At 49.5% G+C, this 25,294-nt stretch overlaps 1 protein-coding gene across 1 annotated transcript; it reads left to right on the forward strand.

Annotated features, from left to right (window-relative positions):
* Window positions 1-430: 430 nt before the first annotated feature.
* SSPN (sarcospan) lies at window positions 431-24,926 on the forward strand. The gene is made up of 3 exons (XM_026114137.2): window positions 431-909; window positions 11,909-11,995; window positions 17,094-24,926. The coding sequence occupies exons 1-3, from the start codon at window positions 619-621 to the stop codon at window positions 17,457-17,459; spliced, it is 744 nt and encodes a 247-aa protein (XP_025969922.1). The 5' UTR covers window positions 431-618; the 3' UTR covers window positions 17,460-24,926.
* Window positions 24,927-25,294: the final 368 nt, after the last annotated feature.

The following is a 25,294-nucleotide window of genomic DNA, read 5'->3' on the forward strand; positions in this document are numbered from 1 at the left end:
GCGCCTGAGCACTGCTACGTGCTCCAGCACTCCCCAGCCAGCCTGATTGCCAGCCCGCTAATTACCCTCGCCTCAGCAGTGCCGGCTCCCTGCCTGCTATTGCCTCTGCACAGCCTCCACACGCACAAATGGGCATGACCACACACATGTAGGTGCACACACACAAACGTGCATGCTCACACACACATGCACACACAAATGTGCACACTCGCATGTAGGTGTGCCCGCATGCACGCACACATGTGCACGCTCACACACACGTAGGTGTGCACACACGTGCATGCTCACACACAGGTAGGCGGGCACACAACACACACGTGCACGCTCACACCCACGTAGGGCCACGCACACTCGCACGCCCAGCCCGGCCGGCCGCGTGTGCAGCCGGCCCTGCGCGCGGCCTGGGCTCCCGCCGGTTGGCAGTGCGCTACCCCCCTGGCACCCCCCCTCTTCCCTGGGCTATATGTGGCATTTAGACGCTCCCGACAATCTGCTCCAAATGTTTTCCATATTTGTTCAGCCTCCTCGATTCAAACACCAGGGACAACCCAGCCAGCACAAAGCGGAGCTTCGGGGGGCAAAAAAACCCAGGCCAAACAACCCACCCTCGCGCAGCCCATGGGAAAAAAGGAGAAGAAACCCCCGCACGGCACCTCCGGGCAGGCGGCCGAGGGGGAGCCAGCCGGCGGCTCGGCGGCGGCGGCGATGCCGAAGAAGGCGGCGGGCGAGGGGGCCCCCAAAGCGGGCGCGGAGGAGGCGCCCCCCACTTGTTGCGGCTGCCGCTTCCCGCTGCTGCTGGCGCTGCTGCAGCTGGCGCTGGGCACCGCCGTGGCGGTGCTGGGCTTCCTGGCGGCCGGCGTCAGCTCTTCCGTGCTAGTCAGAGACACGCCACACTGGGCTGGGATCAGTGTAAGCATAAAAAGCCTTTCTCCGTAAAGCGCCGCAGGGACGCGAGGACTAACCGCCTGCATGCACCGCGCCGCTCGAGTTGGGCTAATGCAGCTAACGCCCCGCAGCCCCGCCATGGGGCTGCCGCTCCCAGACCTGCGCCCCCGCTTTTGCTTCGCCTGCCGACGCCGAGCGCGGTGCTTGCGCCCAGCGCTGCTCCCCCCTGCCCCCGCCGCGCCGTAAAGAGCAGGTTTAAGGCGCGCGGAAGGCTGAACTTTTCGCTTGGCGTGTTTATGGCAGCCGCAGGCAAGAGGTGGCTGGCTGTCCAGTGTCCAGCCTCGAGGCGGAAAACGCTGCGATTTAACCCCTTCCCTGCCCTTCTCCTGGGGGCTCGCCGCCCGCACAGGACGCCTGAGCGGTTAATGTGCGGCGGCTGGTGGTGCCCGGGGCGGCCGGCCCATGCACGACAGCCAGGCGCGCCCCTGCGAGCTGCTGCGGGCCGGCCGTTTGGAGAAGGGTCGGTGATTACCCGCCTGGGACACGCTGTAGATGCAATTTAATATGCCCTTTTTTTCCCCTCCCCAAAGACATCAGGCTTCAAGAAAGTATAGTGCTAGTGCTACTTTGAATGCTGTTTGGGTGTAGGAACTCCCAGGGGGAAAAAATACCCGTTTGGGCACCGGAGGGAAAGATTTCTCAATGCACGAGACAGCTACCGTAGCATATCATGTAAACGTAATTCCTTATCAGCCTGGGGCTTATCGGAGCACCTCGACCGTTTGGGTTTACTGCACGAGTCCTGCATGTGACTCCGTCCTCGTGCTGGGCAGCCTGGCAAGAGCCACTGCTCCTCTTCCTCCCCATGCCCCTGTCCAAAAGTTTGGTGGTGTTTTACAGCCTGTTTTTGCTTAGGAGGAGAACTTCCTCCCGATTTTTTTTTTGTTGTTCCCCCCTCGCCCCACAGTGAGATGGCGTTGGCATGGGCATGGGGCGACCTACATGTGGCACAGAGGAGGCACAGAGTGATTTCTTGAAGCCCATCTATTCGCGCAGAAGTGGGCGCATGCAGCGCAGCAGTGCAAAATACTGCACGTATTTGTTTCCGCAGCATCCCACCCAAGGACTCTTTGTAAAGGACTCGGTTAGCATGCGGAACCCCAGACTTTTTTTTTTTAAAAAAAAATCTATTATCGGGACCTTTTTAGCAACATTAGCAATGATGGGCCGTGGTCATCCCCGGTGCATCTCCACTGGAATTGCACCAGGGTGGATTCGACCCCGTGGCTGCTAATGGAGGATGAAGGAAAGATGAAGGAAAATTGCCAATGTGCTATGTAGACCCTGACTGATTGAAGGGTTGTTTTCTTCTTCTTTATTAGCAGCAAAACGGCGACACCGTTCTTTGCGGAAAATCAAGCGCTTTAGTGCGTTACCATGAATGAGAAGGAACTCACTTAGAGCAGTGCCCAGAGTAAAATGTCCCCGAGGACAACCAAAAAACCCAAGGCAGTCCGGGTTGAACTGATTCGACACCTGACCCAGGGCTAGCGGAGGTCCCAGCCGGGGCTCCCGCTAGCCCCATGGCGGAGCCCGTCGCTCCGCCGGCTGCAGGGTCGCGTGGCAGCTCACTCGTCCTGCGTCAGATGCATTGCCCTGCAAAACCCAGCTGAAACCTCCTCATTTCGAATGAATTTCGCTTGAAGCCCATGGGGCATTAGTCAGAAACCAAAGGAAAGGTTTTCTGGACAGAAACCAAGGAGCCTAAGTGATTTACCACTTCTGCTTCAGCTTGAATAACCTATTCCCTTTGAAGTGCCTTCGCTACCCAGCTAGGGACGGGCGAACGGGTGCAGCTAACCCCACCGAGGCCGCACCCATGTCACCGTCCCGCAGCCATTTCCAGCGCAGGGGTCTGGGTCCAAGCCAGCTCGCAGCCCCCCAGGAAGCCCATCTGAGCCCCTGGAGGAGCAGCCTGGCCCCTGCTCCCAGTGTATCCCTGCTCCCTATTTTGCAAATGCTCAGGTGACCTCTTCCCAAAGCCACCAGGGAGCACCGGGTTTTTTTCTGTGCGTCGCCACTGACTTTTGCTACGTGGCTTTGGGCAAGTCACTTAGCTGAGCAAAGGCTCTGTTACTTCCCCTGCAAAGTGGGGTTAATAGCGGCTATCCGTCAGGCTTTGCTTTGAGATCCTCGGATGAAAAGTGTTGCAGAGGCAGTATGTATTAATGGCATCCTTTCCATTCCTTTTCATTAGCTTGTGGCCTTTTGACATCTAGAAGCCAAAATGGTGCGTTTCCCCTTGAAGATCTGCTCTCAGATTATTTCTCCTGTGATCAAAAGCAGAGACTATCAGAAATTCCACAGGCAAGCCTGAGCTCTTTCAGGGCCTTTTTGCAGACTCAGCCAGTTAAGAAGGTTACAGAAATAATCACCACAAATGATCATCTAGGGTGTTTATTGTGCAAGCTATTTTATATACATATTTACATTTTTTTAACAGGCATATATACCTGGTTTTAAAAAATCCAAATTTTTATATATATATAAAAATATATATACATTGTGTTGTATATATGTTATATCTTGCATATTTTATATTACATATTATATATCATATCATATATAAAATCTGGATATTTTTAAAACTTTTTAAAAATCTGTCACCCAAGTGTATCAGGGCAACAAATGTGGATCCATCTGTGATCGATTTTTTGGGGTATTTTGTCTCAAAAACTACCAAAAAAAGAAAAATAGTTGCCTAGAAAAATTAGAGGCACTATCATGAGATTTTAACCTCCAAATCCCCTTTGGAATTTTGTTTTGGTATCCCACTGCTTGGCCATAGGAGCCGATCATCGCCGTTTGTGGGTTGCAGGTGTTGCTGCGTGGGAGTCTCCTCGCCGCTGGGGACAGGCAGGGAGAAGGGCCGCGCACGGTGGGTGCGGAGGAGCTGGGGCTGCAAAGGGCAGATGCCGTGCCACTCCTGGGCAAAAGCTCTTTGGTGCTCAGTACCCACCGCTAGGGAGGAGTCGCTCTCGGTGATGGATGCATGTGCCCAAAATCCTGGCCCTTCAGGCTGCCCTTTCTGCTTTATTCCTGCCTCCTTCCTCTAATTCCCCCAGGGAATTGTGCTTTTTGCTTTTTTGTTTTGCTTTTTGGTGTGCTTTTGCAGATGAAAACACACCCGCCAGCTGTACTCCTTTGGCACTGCCAGCTGTGGCTGCTTCGCCTTCGCGACGCCAAGCACCTGCCCCAGGAGGGTGGCCACTGCGCCCTGCCCGGGCCCCTCAGTGCTGCATATCCCCTTGCATTTGCCTGCACCGCTCTCCGGCCAGGGAGCCCAAATGTCCCTGAGAGCTGGCAAAATCATAGCCGCGACTTGTTGCTTTTTGGTCATGATGGTCAAGCACTGGCTTCCTTGCGTGGTTGGAGTGACTGGGCCAGTCTGGGACTTGCTGGTGCAAAAGGCAGATGGAGCTTTAAGTGAAAAAAGCAATTTAGTTACTCTTCGTTTACCTAGAGTCTGCAATGTTCATGCTGTTTTTCCTTTTAAGTTTTGAAACCCTTTTTTAAAAAACCTTTAAAAAATTTTTTTTAAGCAAATACCTTCACAGAAGGAAGTATTCTTTGCTTCGAGCAGCTTGCAGTCAAGGACAGGAGATCCTGTAATGGCTGCAAAAGAGCTCTTAGAAATTGAAGAAAGTTAGAAATTTTCTGTTTTCTTCAAGGGAAAACTAGCTGCAAGGGGCAGTTTGCAGGACCCAAGGGTAGAGAAAGAGCGAGCATGCCACATTGCACAGCCAGGGAACGGTGCAAGACAACCTGCCCGTCCTGCCAGGTTGGCAGAGGAGCTGGCTTTTGTGTTTAAAAGCTCTTTCAAAGCTGAGTGCGACGTGCGCGCCGAACAGCTGGGCATATCTCCCAGCACGGCGTGCCCCTATCAGATGCCGGTGACTGAGATGTTTGTTGAACTGATGCATTTCTGCTGCTTGAGGCACGAGAGCCTGATTCAGGCGTTGGGTCTGGTTCCCAGCCCTGCCTCTGGCCCGTCGTGTGCTCACGGGCTGCCCAGCCTGGGGCCCAAAAACAATTGCCCCGCAGACACCCACCTTGCACAGTGCCCCGGGCGGCCACTGCAGCTACTCGGTCAGCTGGGAGGCACAGCCTCGGTGTCTTTAGCTTTCCAAGGTTTGTGTCACTTTGGGGCTGTAAAGTCATTCTGGTATCCCCAGGCACTGGGGAAAGCAGCAGAGCCCCTAAAATTAAGCTGGACTTCTGCAGCAGTGGAGCATGGCATCCAGGAGAGGATGAGGTTGGGATCCCCCCCCACCCCCCCGAATGGGTGCAGGGACGGCAGCACGTTTAATTGTGAAGGTAGCATCCTTGTGGTGAGGGGGATGCTGGAAGGGTGAAGGGTTGCACCGGGCTGTGCTGTAAAGTGACATAAATTAGAAACCGGCATTAAATGCATTCTGGTGATTAGCTGGGCTTGGTTAGCCCGGTGCTCCGCTGGCCTGGAAGAGATTTGCTGTACCTGTAACCGATCCGGTAATGTAAATAACGCGAGCAGGCTGAGCGCGGGGAAGCGGTCTAAGGCATGTGCTGTCCTGGGCGATGCCCTGCCATGGGGAGGCTGGGCAGCCGATGCCTGTGGAGCGCCTCTCTGCAGCCGGCCTCGCCGCACGGCAAACCCTCGGGGCGCCCCGGCCGGCTTTCCCCTTCCCCCGGGCACAACCCCTCTCCGCCGTATCGGATGAGGATGTGGGGCTTCAGCAAACATTTCATCTTCCCAGAGGGGGTCAATAATTGGGAAGTGTCCCCGGCTGGAGCAGGAGCCAGCCGAGCCCGTTCCATATTGATATACGTATGGGGGCCCACTGACTATTTAAAGCCCCTGAAATGTGCTCTCTTTTAAAGCCTGAAAGCAAAGAGACATTCTTGTTAGTCCTGGCCCCTTGCTGGTTTTTTCTGTTGCTTTTGACACCTCTTCCTGCAGCAATTGTGGAGGTGGCTTTCAGGCGAGCTTCACCTCCCGTACCACCTCGCTGGGTTTCTAACTTTCACCTGTTATTAGGGAAACCAATTTCAATTTTTAATAAAAGGTGGCAGTTAAGCACTGGCACCATCAAAGCAGCTAATGGAAATTACAGTCGTGCAGGCATCCATTTTTTATACAAGCTAGCTTCAATTAGCCATGGGCAAACATCAAAAGGTTCGGGGGGCGACTGCCTTAAAGAAGAGCCTCCAAGCTTAGGTATTTAATTGAACCGGCTCCAAACTACGTGAAGCTCTGGATGGCATGCACTGAGGTACATTTGTGGGATATGCTCCTGTGGGGTTTCCACTGCTTGTTTATAGCCAGGTTTGGATCTAGCACCAGAGCTGCATTTTGCAGCACTCACTGCTATTAAATCTCAACAGTTTTTAAGAGTAACTATACATCGATATCTCATTTACTGAAATCCATACTTCTTCTTTTTTTTTTTTTTTTTTTTTTTTAATCAGGCATAGAATGGAAAACTTTGATGGGAAAAATGTTGGAATTTCACCCTTCAAAATGGTTTGAGCAGGTAGCTCTGCTCCATAAGTCTGTGTGATAACTATTTAAGTGCAGATCTAACATGGGACACCACTATGTTTTCGCACCAGAGCAGCCACAGCCTTGGCAGGAAGGAAGGAGGTAATCAGGGCTCCTGACTAGGTTATGCCTGCACGAAAAGTCTGGGTAAGACTTGGAGGGAGAGGTTGTCTGAGCAGGTTTCCTCAGCCTAGGTAGCCTTTTGACTCCATAGGGATGACAGCTTTCCATAGCTTCGTGGTCATGGACGCATTTTGTACTGCAAGCCTCAGCCACACAGCAGCTTTAGCCATGCTACGCTTTTCGTATTACCCATTATCTGGGAACAACATTATTATTGCAGCTATTATTTCTGGGAGTAATTTATATACAACCAGGGTGTCCTTCGAACTAATGAGAAATCTGTAAGAGGGAGTACCGTTAAGGAGTAATATTTCTTTGCGGCAATTTGACTTCTTTTTCCGTGTTAGTGAGACGCTGGTTTGCCTGAGGCTGATGAAAGCCAGTGGTAAAAGCAGCCTGTAGCACCTGCTTTTGTTGTAGTCTCCTCGAACCTCATAAAGTGAATCAACATCAGTGTCGCTGCCTGTAGTGCTACGTACATCTGTCTGGCATCAGAGGTGATCCTGTTTCATAATGGCAGTCAACAGGAACGTTTTCTTTCTTGCATCAGTGTCTGTGTCCTGCAAGATTGTTAAACTCTGTGGATAGCATGGTTTGTCTGGACTTGAGGATGGGAACTAAGTCATTGCCATATCTGATGAGGCCAGTAATCCATCAAGCCACATATCTCATCTGATGGTAAACCAGAGACTTCAGAGGCACCTAACAGAGATCATTTCTTTATCCTTATCCCTCAGAGACATCCATAGTCACCTGAAGTGAGCAACTATAAAATAACTTGCCCATCAAGGAAATTTCTTCCTTATTCTGTTAAGGGTTGTTTTTTTCCCTGAAGGCTGAGAGTTTACCTTCTCATTTAAACAGGAGTGATCTGCCTGTAGCACCCTTGGTCTCAGCAATGCTGCGTGGCATTATGTTGAATGCATTTGAGAGGTATTATCTTCCCCTGTGTTTGCTTTTTGACCTGCAAAGGTTCTTGTAGGAGGTTCTTGCTAACCAGCCTATAGGTAATAAGCAGATGAGTTATATTACGCCGGTGTGTGCATGTTTGCAGCAGTTGCCTCGTGGTATGGCATAGGCCCAAGATGCTCCTTTGAACCAGATTTCACCTCCTGCCTTAATCTCTCTGTGGAGGTTTTCAGCTCTCCTGCTTTACCAGCCTCAAGGACCAAGACTTCCAAGATGCCCAGGACATCCTAGGAGGAAGCACTATTTTGCTGGAGAAAGCCACTTATTTTATAGCAATGTTTGGGCTAGAATAGTAGCAACAAAAACAAACCAGTCTGACAAATATACAAGGGAGAGATAGAGACAGATTAGAGCAATCAGTGGTTTCGAAAGCTGTCGAAATAAAGCAAACCACATTAGTACGTCAGTGCGCAAAGCTAATGAATGCAAACCGCAGCGGAAATTTGTGCCCTACACGTTCATGTTTCCCCCAATTATGTATATTACATAACCATATTCAGCACAACCGTGTGGGCTCCCTGTATCTCTTACCCACCTTGCGCTTAGCCCTCACACGGCCAGGCACGAGGGAGCCGCAGCGAGCTGCTGACAGCCAGCATGGACCCGCCGCCTCCAGGCTCCCTGCTCAGGAGCAATGAGCTTTGCCTACGTGCCGGTCTCAGCTCTTGGGCGGCACTGCCTCATCACGCCTGCTTTCTCCTTCTGGAGATGGCGAGCTATTTTTCTCACCCGCGGTTATTTCCAGAGCTGGGGTTAAGTTTAACGGGTGGGAAGCGGCTGGCTAGCGCGGGGGGGAGGCTGGCATCGTGGTGCAGCAGCTCAGCACGGGGATTTCTGGTGTCGGCATCCTGGCTTGAGACCCGCCTTCCTTACGACCGCCAGGCAAAGTGCACACACAGAGAGAGTCCGTTTGCCAAAGTCCTTCCTTAGGGCCCAGGTGCTGCACTCTGTGAGTGCAAGGACCCTCCCAGCCAAATCTGCTGGAAGGTCTAGTCCTAAATACATCGGGATCTGGTGCTATTCCTGCCAAAATCTATAGGAAACGCAACTGAGTTCTCATAATAACAGGAGCTTACCCTATTGCGGGGGGGGCCCAGAAAATACCAACTCCTATTTTGACCGTGGTTTAACACAAAATTAATTCTGGAGTCGCTCTCTAGACCTCTGATGTTCCAGCCTAATGGAAGGAATGTCTGCTGCTTCCCACTAAAAAGAAATAGTACTGAGGCTTTTCAAGAATATAAACTTTTAATTTTTCAGCCAGCTCTAGCAAACTGCTGGTTTCACCGGCGACCTGGCGGATTTCACAGCATATGCAGTAAGCAGAATTAAATCTGTACCCTTCCTAAATACATCTATATCACATTCAGGTCTTTTTCTAGACAGGACTTTTCTAAATTTAAATTCTTTCCTTGGGTAACCTTTCATGTCACGCCCCCATTCAGCAAAGGGTGTGTTAGTCTGTCTGGACAGTTTTGAAACAGGATTTTGAAACAAACTTGAATGGAAATGTACGCAGCATAAAAGTATGTATTTCTAGGTTTGCAGATAAGGGTTGTAAGAGCTGATCTAATTAACCGTTCTTCGGCAGCTCTTACAGAATCTGTTTTATTTGTATAACAAATGCGCATTGATTGATGGCAACGGAGCGCTAAGGCAGCTCAATTGCGTTTTATGTTGTATACTTAGTCAATAAGGCATAGGAAGAGTGCGTTTCACACTGGGCTGCTGCAAAGGCTATTGAACCACCAGGACGCAGCAGGACCGAGCGCTGCTTAACAGGCAGCATCGGCTGCATCCATAACGCCATATAATGCATCTGTGCCAGTCACTTCTGTAGTCATCTGCTGTAATGTAACTTAGTCACTTAGGGGGTCCTAACGAGTGTTTACCAAAGGATTTTTATAGTTGCTCTATTACACTTCACAGGCATAAATCAGAAGCAATCTATTAATAATGTATAAAATAGAAACACGCAAGCTATTTTCTGTATAAACGTCCCACGCTTCAGTTTGCCCTGGTGAGGGAATTTACCTTTAAAGAACAGAAATGTAAAACATATATGGGTCGTAGTCCTCAGCAGCATTGCTTTTTACCGTCACTCACAAAAATACGTTTGGCGCTCTCTTCTCCATGTCTCCGGTTTAAAAAAATGTCAGTCTATTGTTGTAAAAGTGATAGTTAAGCCTTCTGAAATACCCTGCCCAAGCCTTGCTGGAATCCCAGTCCCGTGTAATCTTTTATAAATACCTATAAAATGTGCCTCTCCAAATATCTCTGAGCATGTTATTTAAATCCCAGAGGAACTTTAGAAAGTGCAGGCAGGATGGAAATCCTTTTAAATGACACTCTTCTGTATCGTTTCTGGAGAGGGCGTCCTGATCCTGGCACATGGGAACCCAGCGGCGTTTTTGCCGAAGTTGTACAAGGCCCCATTTCTGTAGCACGCGACGGGGAGAGAAGAAATCTCCAGTTTGTAGCTAGAAATGCCAGCGCTCGTATCTCGGCTGCATCTGCTTTAAGATGAACATCCGCCTGTGGGCTGCGAGTGGGGCCAGGGCGCGTTGCTGCCGGGGGGAGCGCGAGCAGCCACCGTCCTGTGGCGTCTCGCTGGAGCGACCCGGGGGCAAAGCCGGCCCTCGGCGCACGCAAGTGTAAATGCCCACCAGTGCAACTGAGGCAAAGCAGATTTGATTTATTGCTTCTAACAAGGTCCTTTGAGCACCAGCTCCTGGAAACGCTTCGGTCTGGCTCTGACGTGAGCAGTCCCTTTGGTTTCACGTGAACTTGAGCACGTCAAGTTGAACGGGTATCTGAGCCTCTTCTTGTTCGCACTGCAAGTTCTGCACTTCAGCCGCAACTGTAGCTGCAGGATTTTATCATTTGGATATTGCTAAAGATATGATGTCCTTCAGATTTAAGTTTTATGGGGATGTTAATTGAATTAAAAGATTAATACACAGTGCAAGGGACCAAGGACATGAGCGATTAATCCTTGCGAAATAAAGTGTTTGAGTCACAGAGATGCACTATAGAGGGGGAAAAAACAGTACTGAAGGACCTTTGACAAGAAAGGTTGTTTTTTCCCCCGACAGCCCTGTCAACTATTGCTGTCAACAATAAAAAGAAGAAAACAAATAAATTGGAGGCCGTGTGTAAGTCATAGGACCAGAATATAAATACACATGACATGGAAAGGAGTAAATAATACTGACGCTTTCTTTAGAAATGTTCTCAGGCAATACTTTCTATCTGTGTCTTACCAAAATGACATGAAATAAAACCGTATGAGGAAAATATTATTAATCACACGGGTTCTTGAGAGACATGACTGGCCGTACTTTCCAACGCACTCTTCCTTCACAGGCCTACTGTTTAGGAGCTCACACTGACAATGTCGATATAAGGAAAAGTTTGGTATTTAATTCATAAAAACGTAAGAGGAATGGGTTTAACCATGACTGTCTACATGCACTTTTCCATCCATGTCAAAAAGTCCTCCATAAAGCTGTCCTCCTCCTGGCTTTTCCCACCACCTACCCCGAGCAGTGCAGCAGGACCCGGGACCCGAGGGTAGGTCTGCCAGGCAGAGCCCCGCTTCCTGCCAGGTAAATATCCCTGCTTTCCAAAAGGCAAGGACGTGCATGTGGCCTGGCAAAACCCGCAGGAGAAACTCATCAGGAGATTAAAGGAGGAGGGGCTCAGATTTACACGGCTGCCAGGTGCTGACCGACACAGCAGAAACGTCATAAATCAGTATAAAACGCTCCTTCAAAAATTCCAGGCAGGTTATTTTCAACCTTGATTTTAGAAGATAAAAGAAAAAAGGAAGCCTACTGATGGAAATTATCCAGTCAGCTGGGAACCGACCTGAAAGCGAATGAAGGGTCCAGCTGAGTTCACAAGACCTTTGGCTGCACTCTTAAAGGTTGCATTGGGGTTCAGCTGCATTAAGGTCTGCTGAGGACCATCTGGCGTGGTGGTTCCCAAACTGCGTGTTGAGGCCACCGATGAGCCACCAGCACAGGCTCGTGCTGGGCTGCCTGCCCTCCTTGTCCCCCAACCAGGGACATGGGGACAGGGCAGGCAGCCATGGCTTCAGGATCTGCCAGGTCCTGTAGGTCTGACTCAAAAAGTCCATTTGAGCACAATCCTCCAGAGGTTAGAGCTCTTCCCTCCTCACGAGCGCATCCAAAATTATGAGGTTTGCCTATGCAGCTGCGGCACTGTCTCACATGCTTTGGCTTAAATAATTCTTGAGTTGCAGTGCTGGTAACATAGAAGGGAGTTCTGGTTTGAAAAATACGTTTTTTTTCAACTTTGACATATTTTGGATCTCCTTCCTTGCAGGTCTGCGTGGTGTCCTTAGTTGGATTTGTTATGCTTTGCATTTCATACCAACCTGATGAGAAGACATGTGTGCAGTTCACGGTAAAGGTACCTAGACTTTTTTTTTAATTATTCTTTTTCCTCTCATGTCATTAAATACAACCAGAAGAGTTGGTACTGGGGATATTTTTAAGACAATATGAAAAGAAGTGAGAGTGCACCTGAAATGCAAGAATGCTTCTCTGGTATTTTTCAGTCAGATAAGGAAGAAACTATAACAGCCTATAAAGGGGAAATTCTAATAATAGATATTTGAAAATAGAGCAAGATGGCTTTTTATTTGCCGTACTTTAAGACTATCCAAGACATCAGATCAATGGAACTAGAATAATTTGGGAAGTGTTGAGTGAAAGGCTGGGGGTTACTGATTAAGTAGAGACATAGAGAGCTGGGTAAGCAGCAGTTTGGGCTAGAACGGATCCATTTAAATCAAGTTTTACTGTACCTGTCTGTGGGTATTATGTGATCTAAGAAGCAGCTCAGCATCTTCTCTGCAGTTTTGCTCCTCACTAGGAAGTACAAAACAGACTGTATGGCCACAGGTAAATTAAGAAGGGTGGCTGGAAATCTCTCCTGCCTTGCTGGCCTCCTTGGTCAGGACGGAGAGCTGGCGCCTTAGCAGCCTCATTTCAGAGCACGATGCCTTGTGTTGAACACTAGCAAGCCCGGGAACAGCATTAGCAAGCCCAAGGACAGGCATTCTGCCACGGGGCAATTCCCTCCCAAGTGTAGCAGGAGAGGCAGAGCAACCCCGCACCACGTCCTGCCACGGTCCCCAAACTGCGCTGCATGGGCACAGATGGGCAACCAGAAAAGGCATGCCCCGAATGCTTGTTCCAGCGGGCATGTTTTTAACACCATTTATTTGGGTCGTTTTCCATTATTATTATTATTATTATTATTATTATTATTATTACTATTTTGAGGACTCCTGATGTTTTGCAGGCACAGAATAACCAGGAAAAATACCAACACACACAACCCAAAATAATAGTGATTATTAACTGGAAAAGGTAGAACGAAATCAAATGCAAGGAACAGTTTTTCAAAAGCTGGCATTCATCCTTTCTTAGAAATTAGGCCCCAGTGTGTCTTTTGTGCCTCTATAAAGCTCCTCCTGTACTTATAAAAAGAAAGGGAGACGGAGAGCAATGGTTTCCGCACTTTGATTGCATTTCGCTTCTTGTCCCGTCACCTTCACCCACGCAAGTAAGCGTGATGGCTGCCCGGGGAGCTGCTGGGATGGGCGGCAGCTGCCACGCCAGGCTTTTTATTGCTTGCCCTGCAGCAGTAAGTGGAGCTCAGCGTTCAAACAGGAAGGGAGTCATCCCTCGTGATGGCAGCGGCACGCTGTTTGGGGCAGCCTGGCAGCATCATCTGTAGCGTTACCGCCGGTCCTTGCAGCGAGGGAGCTGGGCCATCTCTCCTGCAAAAAAATGAGTATTTTAGAAGGGCTCCCCAAGTGATGCAAAGTGCTTTATTCCTCATGATCTGTCAGCAGTGGAGCTCAAGCCTTCCTTAGATGGCTTCTGGCTCAGTGAATAGCCCGTGGGCTGTTCCCATCCGAAGAGTCCTTCCCACACAAAAAATGCCCCATCCCAGTGTTTCCATTTTGCATTTGTACCACAAAACTGGGTCAGTCCCATGCTCTTCACCTCTCCCACCCCGTGTCCCCGTCCACAGTCACCAACCCACGGTGCCTCCCCTCTTGCTGCCTTGCGGACCAACTGCTGCTTGCTGAAGGCACTTTCCACAGGCAGGGAGACCACCAAACCACTCCCTGTCCTAGCCTTGCTCGCCTCCTACCCATTCCAAAAGAGAGGAGCAATTTCTCCCCTTACTGCTCCGTGCGAGTGTTTTTCAGGCACTGAGAAAAAGTAGCACCTCCCATCCCCTCCCGATAGGATGCTCCAGCGCCTGGGATGGGGGAAAGCATGGGAAAAGCTCAAGCTTTCGCAGCCAGGGCTTTCCCCAAAATGTACTGTACTGCTCCCCCAAAATGGGCTGCTTCTCAGGGCCTTTGCTATGCTCAGCCTGCTCACAACTCTGGAGAAAGCATGGGAATCATTCCTGAGGAGTTCTTGCCCTTACCCCAGGAGAAACAAAGTGTTTCCATGTCCTGGGGAGGAGGTAGGAGACAAGGAAGAGGCCGAATCCTAGTCCCGTTTGCTGCTTGCAGCAGAAAGGGAGCTCCTTGCCTCTTCTTTTCAGCTGAGCCTCAGTCTGTGCCATTTTACAGTTTCAGCAATCTCGTTGCAAGAAAAGGCAGGGAAACACACCTCTTCTAACCAAAGTAGCCATGGAGGTTCTCCTCCCGGGCTCCGATCACTTTATAAAGGGAAGAGTCTCTCCCTCGTCAAAAACCAAAAAGAACAGAACATAGAAAAATCTTAAATTCTTCTGCGCACTTCCTGGCCTATCTGCTGATGTTTGACATGTCACCCTGCCCTGATCATGGCACCTCCTAAGGTACCGTGAAGCCCCCGGTTGCCCGCCCGTCCGGTCTCATGGGCCTGGCCGTAGTATAACCTGCTCACAGCCTGGGCCACCAGGACTTTTGGGAAAGGTTCCCACATGCATCTCTGTGAACCCCACCAATCTCATCGCTAACAACTAGGGTGAGCTTTTTCCCTGAAGAATCTGATCCATCTTAGATGATTTACTTTCTTTCTGGCATGCAATAAAACTATTGCCAGCAAACACTGCTAAAACATTTTTTCCTTCTATGAGGAACCCGAAGGAGGATGAGCTGCTGCTCTCTGACCTCGTCATATGTTGCTTCTTCCTGCTTCTTTTTTCTTCTTCTATTTAAGCAGCAACCACAGTGCCTATCTCTCTAAAGCTGTTCAGACCCATTTTTCTAGTGGAAAGCTCTAGTTCACAGGCAGAGCTTGCCACGCGTTGTATTTGCCATGTTGAAGTTGCCTCTAGGTCTGGCATGTGATTACTCAGCTGATGGGATCTCAGCACTCGCTGTCTTGTGGTCCTTCCCAGGCAGTATTTGCATTTGCCTCACCTCTGATATTTGGAAATGTGTTCATTTTCAGCTGCTCACAAAGAGAGTCCTCTGCAAACATCTGGGGAGGATAATAAGCTATTTGGAAATTGCTCTGTGTCCCCACGTGTCTCTGGTCGCCCCTGCTGAGCGCTGCAAGAGCTGCCCATGTATTTTGTGTGTTTCAAAGCCACCAACCAAAGTTCCCTTCCTTGTAGGTACCTATCAGGCAAATGCTTGTTGCTGTACCTGAAGCGTAGTTTAGGCTGTTCCTTTCATGCTATTTGATACTCACTTTGGCGAGAAGTTGGCAGCTAAACACAATACCTGCTAAGGGAGAATCAGACGCACCATGTAGTCTCAGCTTAATAGCTCAGCTACTGGTCTAAATCCAGAGGACTTCCATCCGCTCCACTGGGGACACCCGGATGATGTCAGTATCGGCATCACAGAGCAACGTTTGGCCCTCAGAGAAGAGAAACATTCACCAATGTTTGTCCATCTTCCCCATAAAACATGTTTGCACTATCATAGCGCTATGAATTACCCTATCTTTATTTAGAGGGTTCTATTAATTAGTAGCTCTCCCTTCTCTGTGTGCTAGTTCTAATTTCACCTTTGCCATGGACCTTTACCAGGAAAGCTGCAGGGGTAAAGTAATTGCATTTAATAAAAGCCACCCTCATTTTGAAGCTGCTCATGGTTTATGGCTGCAGGGGAAGTCATTAAATTTAGCAGTAGCCAAGACTTGGAAATGAAGATATTGCTGTAAGAATTCAGTTATTTGGGGGAGAAAATGTATATACTGCTTCAAGCCCACCTTTTATTTTTTTCAAGCTGACAACTGAATGGGAAGATTGATTCACACTGTAGATAGTGGACACAAATACACTGAGACTGTGAATTTTATCAAGACATACAAACTTGGCATTTCAAGGTCATAAAAATGCTTTTATATTGAAAGTTTACTTGTGGTATTGAGGTTAATAAAAGAGAGAGGGGGCGGGGGAGCTGCTGTTTAAAATAACAGATTCCCAGCCATGCCATGTGTCTGACAGATAAGATGCCAAGCAAAATAAATGTTTCTACAGTGCTGAACAGAACCAACAATGATATTTTGGCTAAACAGAATTTGATGTTAATATGCATTCACACCTAGTCTGCATGCAGCGCAGTGACTGCCAGCTCCAGCTATCGAGGGCAAGGCAAGTCCATATGCTGCAGCGTCCAGAGGTCTCCAGAGCCGCCCCAAGCGGCACAGGCTCTGGCTCGCTGTGGGGTCCCAGGTGTTTGTGGGGGTGGACTCCACAGAGCAGCACTTGATAAAAGCCACCCTTGTTTTAAAGCTGCCACTGGCTTACGGGGTAGGGAGGTTACAAACGGGCCCCTCTGGCATCCCAGGGGCAGCACTGGGAAACGGCAGGAGCTTGCAGCCCTTTCGCGCCTTTGCAAAGCTTCACCTTCATGTCTAGCAGTCGGGTTTGGGGAGTGGGTTCAGCCTGACCCAGGTGTCCCCAGGCCGCCTTGCGGACCCATTTCATGAGGGAACCTGGGCAGCGCACAGGCCAGCCGGGCCACGGGCCAGGGATTAGACACCAACCTGCCTGGTTTGCAAGTACAAATGCGATTTGTTGGGGCATGCAGACCAAGAGCTGGGAACAGCACATGAGCAAAGCTGCAGAAACACCTACTTCTTGGCGCAGCCTGGGCTAATTAATATGCTAGGCCAAGCCTAAGTCTGCTTAGCTCTACTTCAAGACCACCACATGAGTTTATCTCAGCCGATGATTACAACACTAGGCAGTGCAGGTCCGACACTGGAGGAACCTGCTCCTGCCAGGGAGCTCCTGCCACTGTAGAGGCAAAGATTTCCTGGCATTCGTATCAGGTCTTAAAATGACAAGGTAGTGCTCCTATCAAACACGCAAGGCAGATACACCAGTTCTTGGGATAGCTGTAACCGGATGAACTTTGCATCACTGGGGACTTACAGCCTGCTTGCAATTTTGAAGCACACTATGTGCAGTAGTACATTGAATGCATGCATTCCCTGTAAAATAAATGTGCATGCTTTGGTTCTATGCTCCTCCTTCTCTGTGTAGCTGGAAAAGAGTGTTTTTTTCTTTTTTTTTCTTTTTCACTTTCTTTCAGCTCATGTATTTTCTGCTGAGTGCCCTGGGTCTGGTTGTCTGTGTTTTGGCAGTGGCTTTTGCTGCACATCATTATTTGCAGATGACGCAATTTACCTGCAATACCGTTCTTGAGTCTTGCCAGTGCAAAGTGGACACGGAGGACCCCCTGGGCAGGACCTTCGTTTACCAGGATGCAGCTGACTGCAGCAGTGTCACCAGCACGCTCAACCTGTACTTACTTCTGCAGATGGTTCTCAACCTGATTGCAGCCATCGTGTGCCTGTCAGCGTGCTTCGTCATGTGGAAGCACAGATACCAGGTTTTTTATGTGGGCGTTCGGTTCTACCCATTAACGGCTACCGAAGGCCAGCAGCAGAAAGTATAGGGTTGGGGCTGGCGAGGGAATGAAAAGTGTCAGCGTACTGCCACCATAGACACCACGAATGGATAAGCATTTGTAAGATTTCTGACAAGGAAAAACATTCACACATTTTTAATGAATATATTTTTCAGGCATTTTTAAGACCAGTGCGTGTGGCTGCTATCATGAAAGGCCCCTTGTGAGACTACCTAGAGGTCACATAAAGTCCTAAAGATGCAGCTGCACAAATACTCACCAAAGAGCATCTTTAATAGTCATAGACAAACCGAGAGCTTAAAAAAAATCATTGGAAACTCATCTACAGGGCCATAGCCACTAAGACATAGGCGCCACTTCCTTTGTTGGTGGGAATCTGTTTCTTGCCTTCAGAGAAGCTGTACTGATTTCTACCAGATGAGGATCTGGTCCAAACTGCTTAATTATAATTATGCCAATCTTGCTTAGGGAATATATTGTCTCTTGGATTCTCTGGGTATAATCCGCACTAACCTGATGGGGATTTACCATATGGATATGTACCAAGGGAGGTCAAGACCTCTTCAAATGCAGACCAGTAGCAAACATGAATCAACTGATGACTGCCGTATAAAATATATGGTATATAGATAAGATTTCTGAGAGTGACTAATGATGTAGGTTACCTAATCCACTTACTAATTAACAACCAATTAGTGGGTTGACTAATGGTGATTCGTTGGGCCCCATTTGAGACCCCATACAGGGGCCTGATTTCTGAAGAACGAGGACTCAGCACTTTGTGCGAAAAGATCAATGTAAGAAACCTCGAGCTGAGCTCCTAAAACGGAGGCCCCTAAATCACTAGTCACGTTGAAAACAGTGTTGACACTGTTATAATTGCAGGCTCCCAAGCCCGGCGTCTAGCTAGTTCCACCAATTATACTCAAAGCACAAAAGGCCAAATGCATTTTTGGTGTAACTCCTCTGAAGACAATCAGCCTCACACACCAGCCGTGGATTTGGGCCAACAGCCCTGAAAGATATATCCCTGCAACAATAAGTGTTTTTTAAAATGAGGTGGAGGGAGGGAAGCAAGAAGAGACTGCCAGTCTCCCAAAGACATCATTTATAATAACGAGGGCAAGAGATTAATGATTTTTTAATAAGCAGCACAGAATAACAAACTGCATCCAAACAGTGCTTTTTCACTCTGAAAGTGTGGCTCTGAAAGTGCTTTATGTGTTATTAGCCCTGTACTGAGACAAATAGGTTGATTTGCCCCTTGAACAGTCAGTCCCACTTGCACAGCATGAAGTGCCTAGATGCAAGCGCAATCCCAAACCTGCCGCATGTTGCGCTGCCTCCCAATGTCCGCGCAAAGGCAAGGCCAGGGATGCCCAAGCCCTGCGACAAGTAGGGGCTGCTGACCTCCACCAGGGTGAGGGTGCCACCAAGGTGGAGTCAGACAGTGATCACACACCAGAAAGCTTGTGCATTAGGAAGGAGGAAGAGAATAAAATTTCTATAGGGCTTCAAACAAACACAGACTTTCTGTTTCTGTAGCAAAAATAGCCACTGGTGAGTCAAAAAGCTACTCTGGTAGAAAGCTAATTGTGTAAATAGCTCTAATCCTAACTGAGAAGGATCTTCCATCCCAGGTTCACATGTCTTCCCAGTCCACCATGAGCACTGCTCTGTCTACTTGTTCATTTTTGTCATTGGCTTCTAGAGTAGATGTCGCTTCAGTCACCAAGCTGCTCTCTGCCAGGCTTTTAAGTGAGGACCTTTTGAAAAATGCAGATTTTTGAGATCATCTTCCAAACTGCACCTCAAAATAACAGGCACTAGTAACTGTGGCTGCTGGGACCACATCTGCAAGTGTGGCCATTTGCTTGCCTACATGACGCTATCCATATGAAGTCCTCAACCTGACCCACAGCCATCCTCAGATCAAGCTGAGATGCTGGTGACCTGTGCAGGAGAGCGAGCACGGTGGGATTTGGCCATCGGCTTTGGCGAGGGCTCTGTGGCCATCAGTGTGATGCTGGATGCCAGTACATCTCCTGTTCTGAAGTGCCACTCGTGGATTTGTGGACAGACTAGCTTCCCATATGAGACATATGCATAGGAGTGCCTCCCGCATGCCATATACACAGATATGAGCTTGCTGTCCACCCCTCAGAGGACTCAGCTGTGTTCACTGGGAAGCTGCTGAAGGGTAGGACAAGATCCTCAACATGCAAACAATATACGCTCCTCTGGCCTATACTCAACACGCTCATTCCTTCCTCAGTGAATTACGTTTCCGTTCCTGGCACAGCCCCGCCGGCACAAAAGCTGCTTTGCCAGGCCAAAAACGCGGGCTGTCCTCTCAGCAAAGAAGATAACGCGAAGTGCAAAAGGGACCTGGGGAGGCTGAGCAAGAGCTGAGCTCTGGGGCTTGCTCCAACCCCATCACTGGGAGCTGCACCACGCCATCCAGGAAAGCGAGAGGAAGGCTCTGCCGGCAGAATGGGGCACGTTTCCTACCATGCCCAAATTCCCTGCTGTCATCTACAGAAGTCCTATGTTTCAAGCTGGGCTTTACCCCTGCCCTTGGTTTCACCAGGAGGTGGGTACCAGAACTGCACTGAAATGCACTTCAGGGGTCGCTTCCTAACGAAGCCGGTCTGCCGGGGTTTCCCATGACAGGTGGCGAGGGATGGAAGCAGACCCCTCTGCCGCACATTTCTATTTTAGCTTTAGGAAGCGAGGTACTTTAAAAAAGGCAAGTTTAAAATACTGAGGATTGCCCAGCACAAAACTAGGCGCCGCTTCGTGCCTTTTGCCAGCGGGTCCCGCGCTGCCCACGGGCTGCAGACAGCGGGTGCCGGTGGTCTGCCCGGCTGAGCTGCGTTTCCACCAGGGCTGGACTTTTGTCTCCCTAATCCTCTGACCTCCGTCTCACCCACGTTTTCATTCCCCGTCTCCCACAGTCAGTTAGGCCCTGGGATCCCATAGACCCACCTGTATCAGATGGGACCGGGCTTGTACTGCTCGCCCAGCCTCTGCCTCCTGGATTTACATCTCCTGGGACTCCTCTAGAGCGCTACAGACACAGTGACGATGATCACGGCGTTGCTGCGAATGGTTTCATACAACAGAAGGAAGATATTAATAAAATAACCTGCTCCGCTTAGAAAAGTATGTATTTTAATAGTAGCGCACTCTCTGCTTTTAAACACCACCACCAAGTTTGATCCCCAATCAGTGCATTGCAGCTTAACCCTTTGCTCTGGAAGAAAGCAATAGTTGTCATATATTCTACTGACATTTTAATGCTTAATGAGTAAATATGCGTCATTTTGATCTAGTAAAGAATAACTTGTGTGTTTCCTCTCTCTATATCTCAAGAGCATAAAACCAAAATAGAAGGGGGAAAACAGGAAACAGATACAGTAGCTTTTGGAACCAGTTTTCTTCTGGATATGGTTTTACAACACGTACTTTGCTCGGATCAAGAATTTTGGATTTTTGATTCATCTTTATTTCATCTACCACGGCATATTCAGATCGCACCACTCTTTTTTCGGTGTCAGGATTCACATGGACTACTCTTCAAGAAAGGTTGGGACTTAAAGTCTAGAAAGTAAGAAGATGTTGAAGAAAAGAATTTTTTTTTTTTTTTAGTCCTGAAAACTTATTCTCTGGATAAATTCCACAAAATGGGGTAGGATTAAACCACTCTGGACATACAGAAATTATGAAGGCCTCTGTGTAATTTACTCTCAAAACCTAGGTGCGATTCTCATTCGCACCCTGGCCACTCTACACTGTTTTCACAGAGTAAAGGGGTTGTAAAGATGCCATCAATCATTTTTACACCTACTTTATGGCCATTTTATGCAGCTAAAAGGGCCCTTTGTGTAAATGAGAACTCAAGCCCTAGAGGACTAAACAGAGAGGCGATCCTTCCCATAGGCTGTGCTGGACCCTCTAACGGGGTCTACTGCTGGGATATAACTCTCCGCTTGGATTTTATAGCGTGGCTTAAAGATCATCAGACTCAATTAAGCTCAGTTCTGCAAAACTTTGCTAGCACCCGGGGCTGCAGCCCCCCCAGTCACATGGCTGGCCCCTGCGGATCATGCGCGAACAGCAACGACGCTGCATGGATAACTGCGTTTTTGTTTTTTGTTTCCAAAAGGAGAAGAAGCAACTACCACGTTCCTCTGGCTTTGAGGCATTTTGATGTTGTGCTATGCAAATAGGGGAGTTACAAATAACGGCAACGAAAAGGGAACCGAGACCCAGAACATCACACGGAGCCCAAATGTCACCTCCTAGAGCCAACCAGGAGCCAAGGTGGCAACTGCTTCCTGCAAGCCCTAAAAGCACCAAGCGAGCATTGCAAGAGGGGGCTCTTCCCTCTCTGCCGGCCCGTAAGCGAAAGCAGGCTCCGGCAGATGGGGAAGTGCAGCGCTGGGGCCGGGCACTGCAGCGCGGGAGCCGGCGGCCGCCCCGCAGCCGCCCGCGCACTGGGGCTGTGCCTTCACGTGATCGTCATCTGGGCCTTGCCGGCTATGGCCGGCTCCGCGTGGGCACCGCTTGGAGCCTGGCCTGAAAAACAGAGCTGCACAAGAGCGCTGCAAACCGCAGTCGACTCACTGGGCCTCTCTCTCTCTTTTTTTTTTTTTTTTTTTTTTTAAATTCGCGTGACCAAACAGGGTGATATTTTCTTCGGGGCCTTTTAAAGCAGCAAGCGCACCGCTCGCGTGTGAGAGAAGCCGTGGTTCGCGCCCGCTATATTTAGAAAGCCAGGATGTCATACCTCCCCTCGAAATTTTCATAGTCCCCTGCACCCCACCCACCCGCACGCAGACGCATGCTTGCGTCTGGAAAATGTTTTTCGGTGTTAGCACAGGGTGTTGGCTTAGGGGGATTCGAGGGAGGCACCGAGGAACAACGGCAAAGCAGTCCTCGCGCGAGCCGCCTTAAGGGAGCTCCCGGTAGGGAGCCGGCAGCTCCCGGCCAAACCCGGGCAGTATCTGCAGCGCCCTGGTGCAGCCCCGCTGCACTCAGGGATCTCTCCCTCTGCCTTCCCGAAATGTAGCTCCTGAGGCAGGGCCAAGCGTTTATGACAATTATCCGTGCCCTCTGACATTTTTTATTCAGGTAGCTCCTTTTCCCGTTGCAAGGTCCCCGTTAACACTCATTTTGGTGCAGGCTTGTGTCCAGCCTATGCAGCTACCACGTCAGGGATTTTTTTTTTTTTTTTTGCTTTTCCTTCTCTGTGACCTCCTGTAATCACTAATCAGTAGCATTTATGCTCTGCTAAATTGGCTCTGTAGTCAAGTATTATAAACAATGATTGCACCCACAAAGACTGGGGTGCATTTTTCTTTCGTTTTTGATAACCACTTTCCATGCTTTTGTCTAAAGAAACGGCTGAAACTCTCAAAAAAAAACTTCAAACATTTTTTTGGAGATGGGGATTCTTTTTTTTTAAGCAAATATGGGTAGCACATCCATCCTTTGTTAATATAACGCTTTCATGTTCTGCAAAGCCACCTCGGCATTAGAGCGTAGCTATTAAACTGTGCTTAAAGCATCTGACTGCGGAGAGCTCATGGAGCCGAGAGACATCAAAACTCACAAATTACTACCTGCTTCATGAACCAGGCTCTCGGCAGACTGGGGCTGATGCTCGTTTGCACTCTGGTATTCCTGCCACGGGCCCCGGGACAGCACGTTGCGCGGATGTCAGGAGGCGGTACGCATGCGGGAGCGGGGACGGAGCCGGGAGAATAAGCCGCAGAAGGTGATTTGAATACACACGTCTCCTTCAGTCAAATATATTATGAATGACAAGCACTGGGCTGACCTCGAGTTACTGGAGATATAGAGAATGACACCGATTAACGCATTAAGAGCCCTGACTGTCCTGGAAATGGCATATTTGAGCAAGGCAGGTTTTTAACCCCATTTCACTCTGCGGCTATGTAAAGAGATCCCTGTTTTTAAATGGTCCAAAGCAGATGGAAGAAGGGTTTCTTCTTATTTCAGCATGGGATTTCTCTTTCATCGAAACTAAGAGGAGACCAAACCTTTCCTTGATCTATTCTCCATTGGGCCAGCTGGGGCATCATGCCTGAGTTTTCCCAGGGGAAAACGCTGCCCCTCCAGGATGCAGCGCTGACTTGGCCCGGACGTCTGTCCGCAGCCGTCTGCCAGGGAGCCTTGCCCGCACCCGAGGACAGAGCCTGCACGGGGCCGGGAAAACCTCGGCATCAGCCTCCCTCCTTTCCTGGCTGCGTAAGCAGGGACGCCCTGCAGCAGGCGGGAAGCCCTGCCTGAAAAATAGCGCCGGCTTCTGACTGCAGCCCCGGGAGAGCTGCTGGAGACACGGGCGCCTCGAGCACGCAGGGAGGCACGCAAGTGAGCCTTGTGCCTGGTTCGGGGCATTGCATTAAACCAGCTGGGTGACAGCGCTAAAGGGACCCGGTCACACCGGCCGAGCTGCGGAGGGGCGTGTGGTTTCACAGCCGCTTTCAGCTGGGGTCTGCCGAAAGAGCTGGCTCTGCCGCTGCCCCACCACCCCTGCAGGCCCTCGGCTGTGATTCCCCCCCACTCCCCCGGTTCCCGCAGGCAGCCGGTGGCTCAGGGCACTGATCTGGCTGAAAACTAACCTTGGAAAAAAATCCCTACACTAAAACGATGACTTTTCCAGCCAGATCAGCCCCCGTTTCAGCTGCCCTCCTGGCCGAACAGCCACCCACGCCGGCACCGGGGCCGGAGATGGCCTGGGGCTCTGCTCCGTCACGGGCGTCAGTCAACAAAGCGCTGTGCCCGGGAGCAGCCCCCAGTTATATTAACTGTACCGGTCAGCAGGGATTTGGTGGAACCGCTTAAGAGGCGATTGCGATGAAGATAGTTCAGAACAGCCATTTGCACTTTCCCTTCCACCTCGTGAGCACGAACCAAAGGGCGGCCCACAGGCGAGGGCAACCAAGGGAGGCTGGCTGAGGAGCAAAAGTTTCCCTTCTGGTTTTGCTGTCCAAATCTGCCAACGCACTGAGAAGCAGAGAAACAGCATCAAAAATAAAGCACCATAAATTAGGCACGGCAAACTCCTTCACTTTTCATTTCCCAAGGCGTTATTGGCAAAAGAGGTCAGGCGTTTTAAAACAAACACATATATACTGGGTCTTCCCTGCTGCTACAAGTCTCGTAAACACCAGTGCCTTACATCAGATGGGGACTCAGCCAGGCAGGCGTTTTTCTGATATCCTTTGCTGTCTCCACAGGAATTAAATTTCACAACCTATGGGCTTGGGGGGTGGGGAAGGGCACGTTATGGTCTGTACTCATATATTCATATATATTCCATTGAGGCTACTCTTTTCAGATCCAGCAGTTTTGTTGTACACAGAAGAAAACGCTGGGATCTCGGCGAGGAAGACTCTGCGCTTCTGAACTAATAGGCGTTTCATCGCCACTTTATTTCTAATAAAAATATTCTCCTCTGCAGCACTCAGGTTCCGGCGTTTCACTTGCTTCCCCGTTTCCCAAGGCAGTCGGGCTTTGCATTGCATTGCATTTCCATTGCATGGCGTTTTCCTTGCATTGCACTGGCCCATCTCACCAAACCCTCCAAGCAGCTCTGCAAGAGCCACAGGGGCCGCTGGCTGCGTGCGAGTCGTCCCTGTTCAGCGGGCACAGAGGAGTTACAACTGGCAAGCTATCTCGAGGGAATTCTCCCGCATTTCCCCGAAAATGTGCTTGAGCCACTAATTACACCATTGTTCGTTGCAAATTGCCAAAAATTAGATGGAGCCAGTGCTTGGAAAGCACGCAGGCCTTCCAGGCTAATTGCCTGATAATGCGCTGCAAGCAGATTT

The sequence above is a fragment of the Dromaius novaehollandiae genome, chromosome 1 (genome assembly GCF_036370855.1).
Source record: "Dromaius novaehollandiae isolate bDroNov1 chromosome 1, bDroNov1.hap1, whole genome shotgun sequence".
Taxonomy (NCBI): Eukaryota; Metazoa; Chordata; class Aves; order Casuariiformes; family Dromaiidae; genus Dromaius; species Dromaius novaehollandiae.

Coding starts and splice junctions, on each gene's coding strand:
- SSPN (XM_026114137.2), top strand. CDS start 619: ATGGGAAAAAAGGAGAAGAAACCCCCGCACGGCACCTCCGGGCAGGCG. Junction 910..11,908: donor CACACTGGGCTGGGATCAGT/GTAAGCATAAAA, acceptor CCTTCCTTGCAG/GTCTGCGTGGTGTCCTTAGT. Junction 11,996..17,093: donor GTGTGCAGTTCACGGTAAAG/GTACCTAGACTT, acceptor ACTTTCTTTCAG/CTCATGTATTTTCTGCTGAG.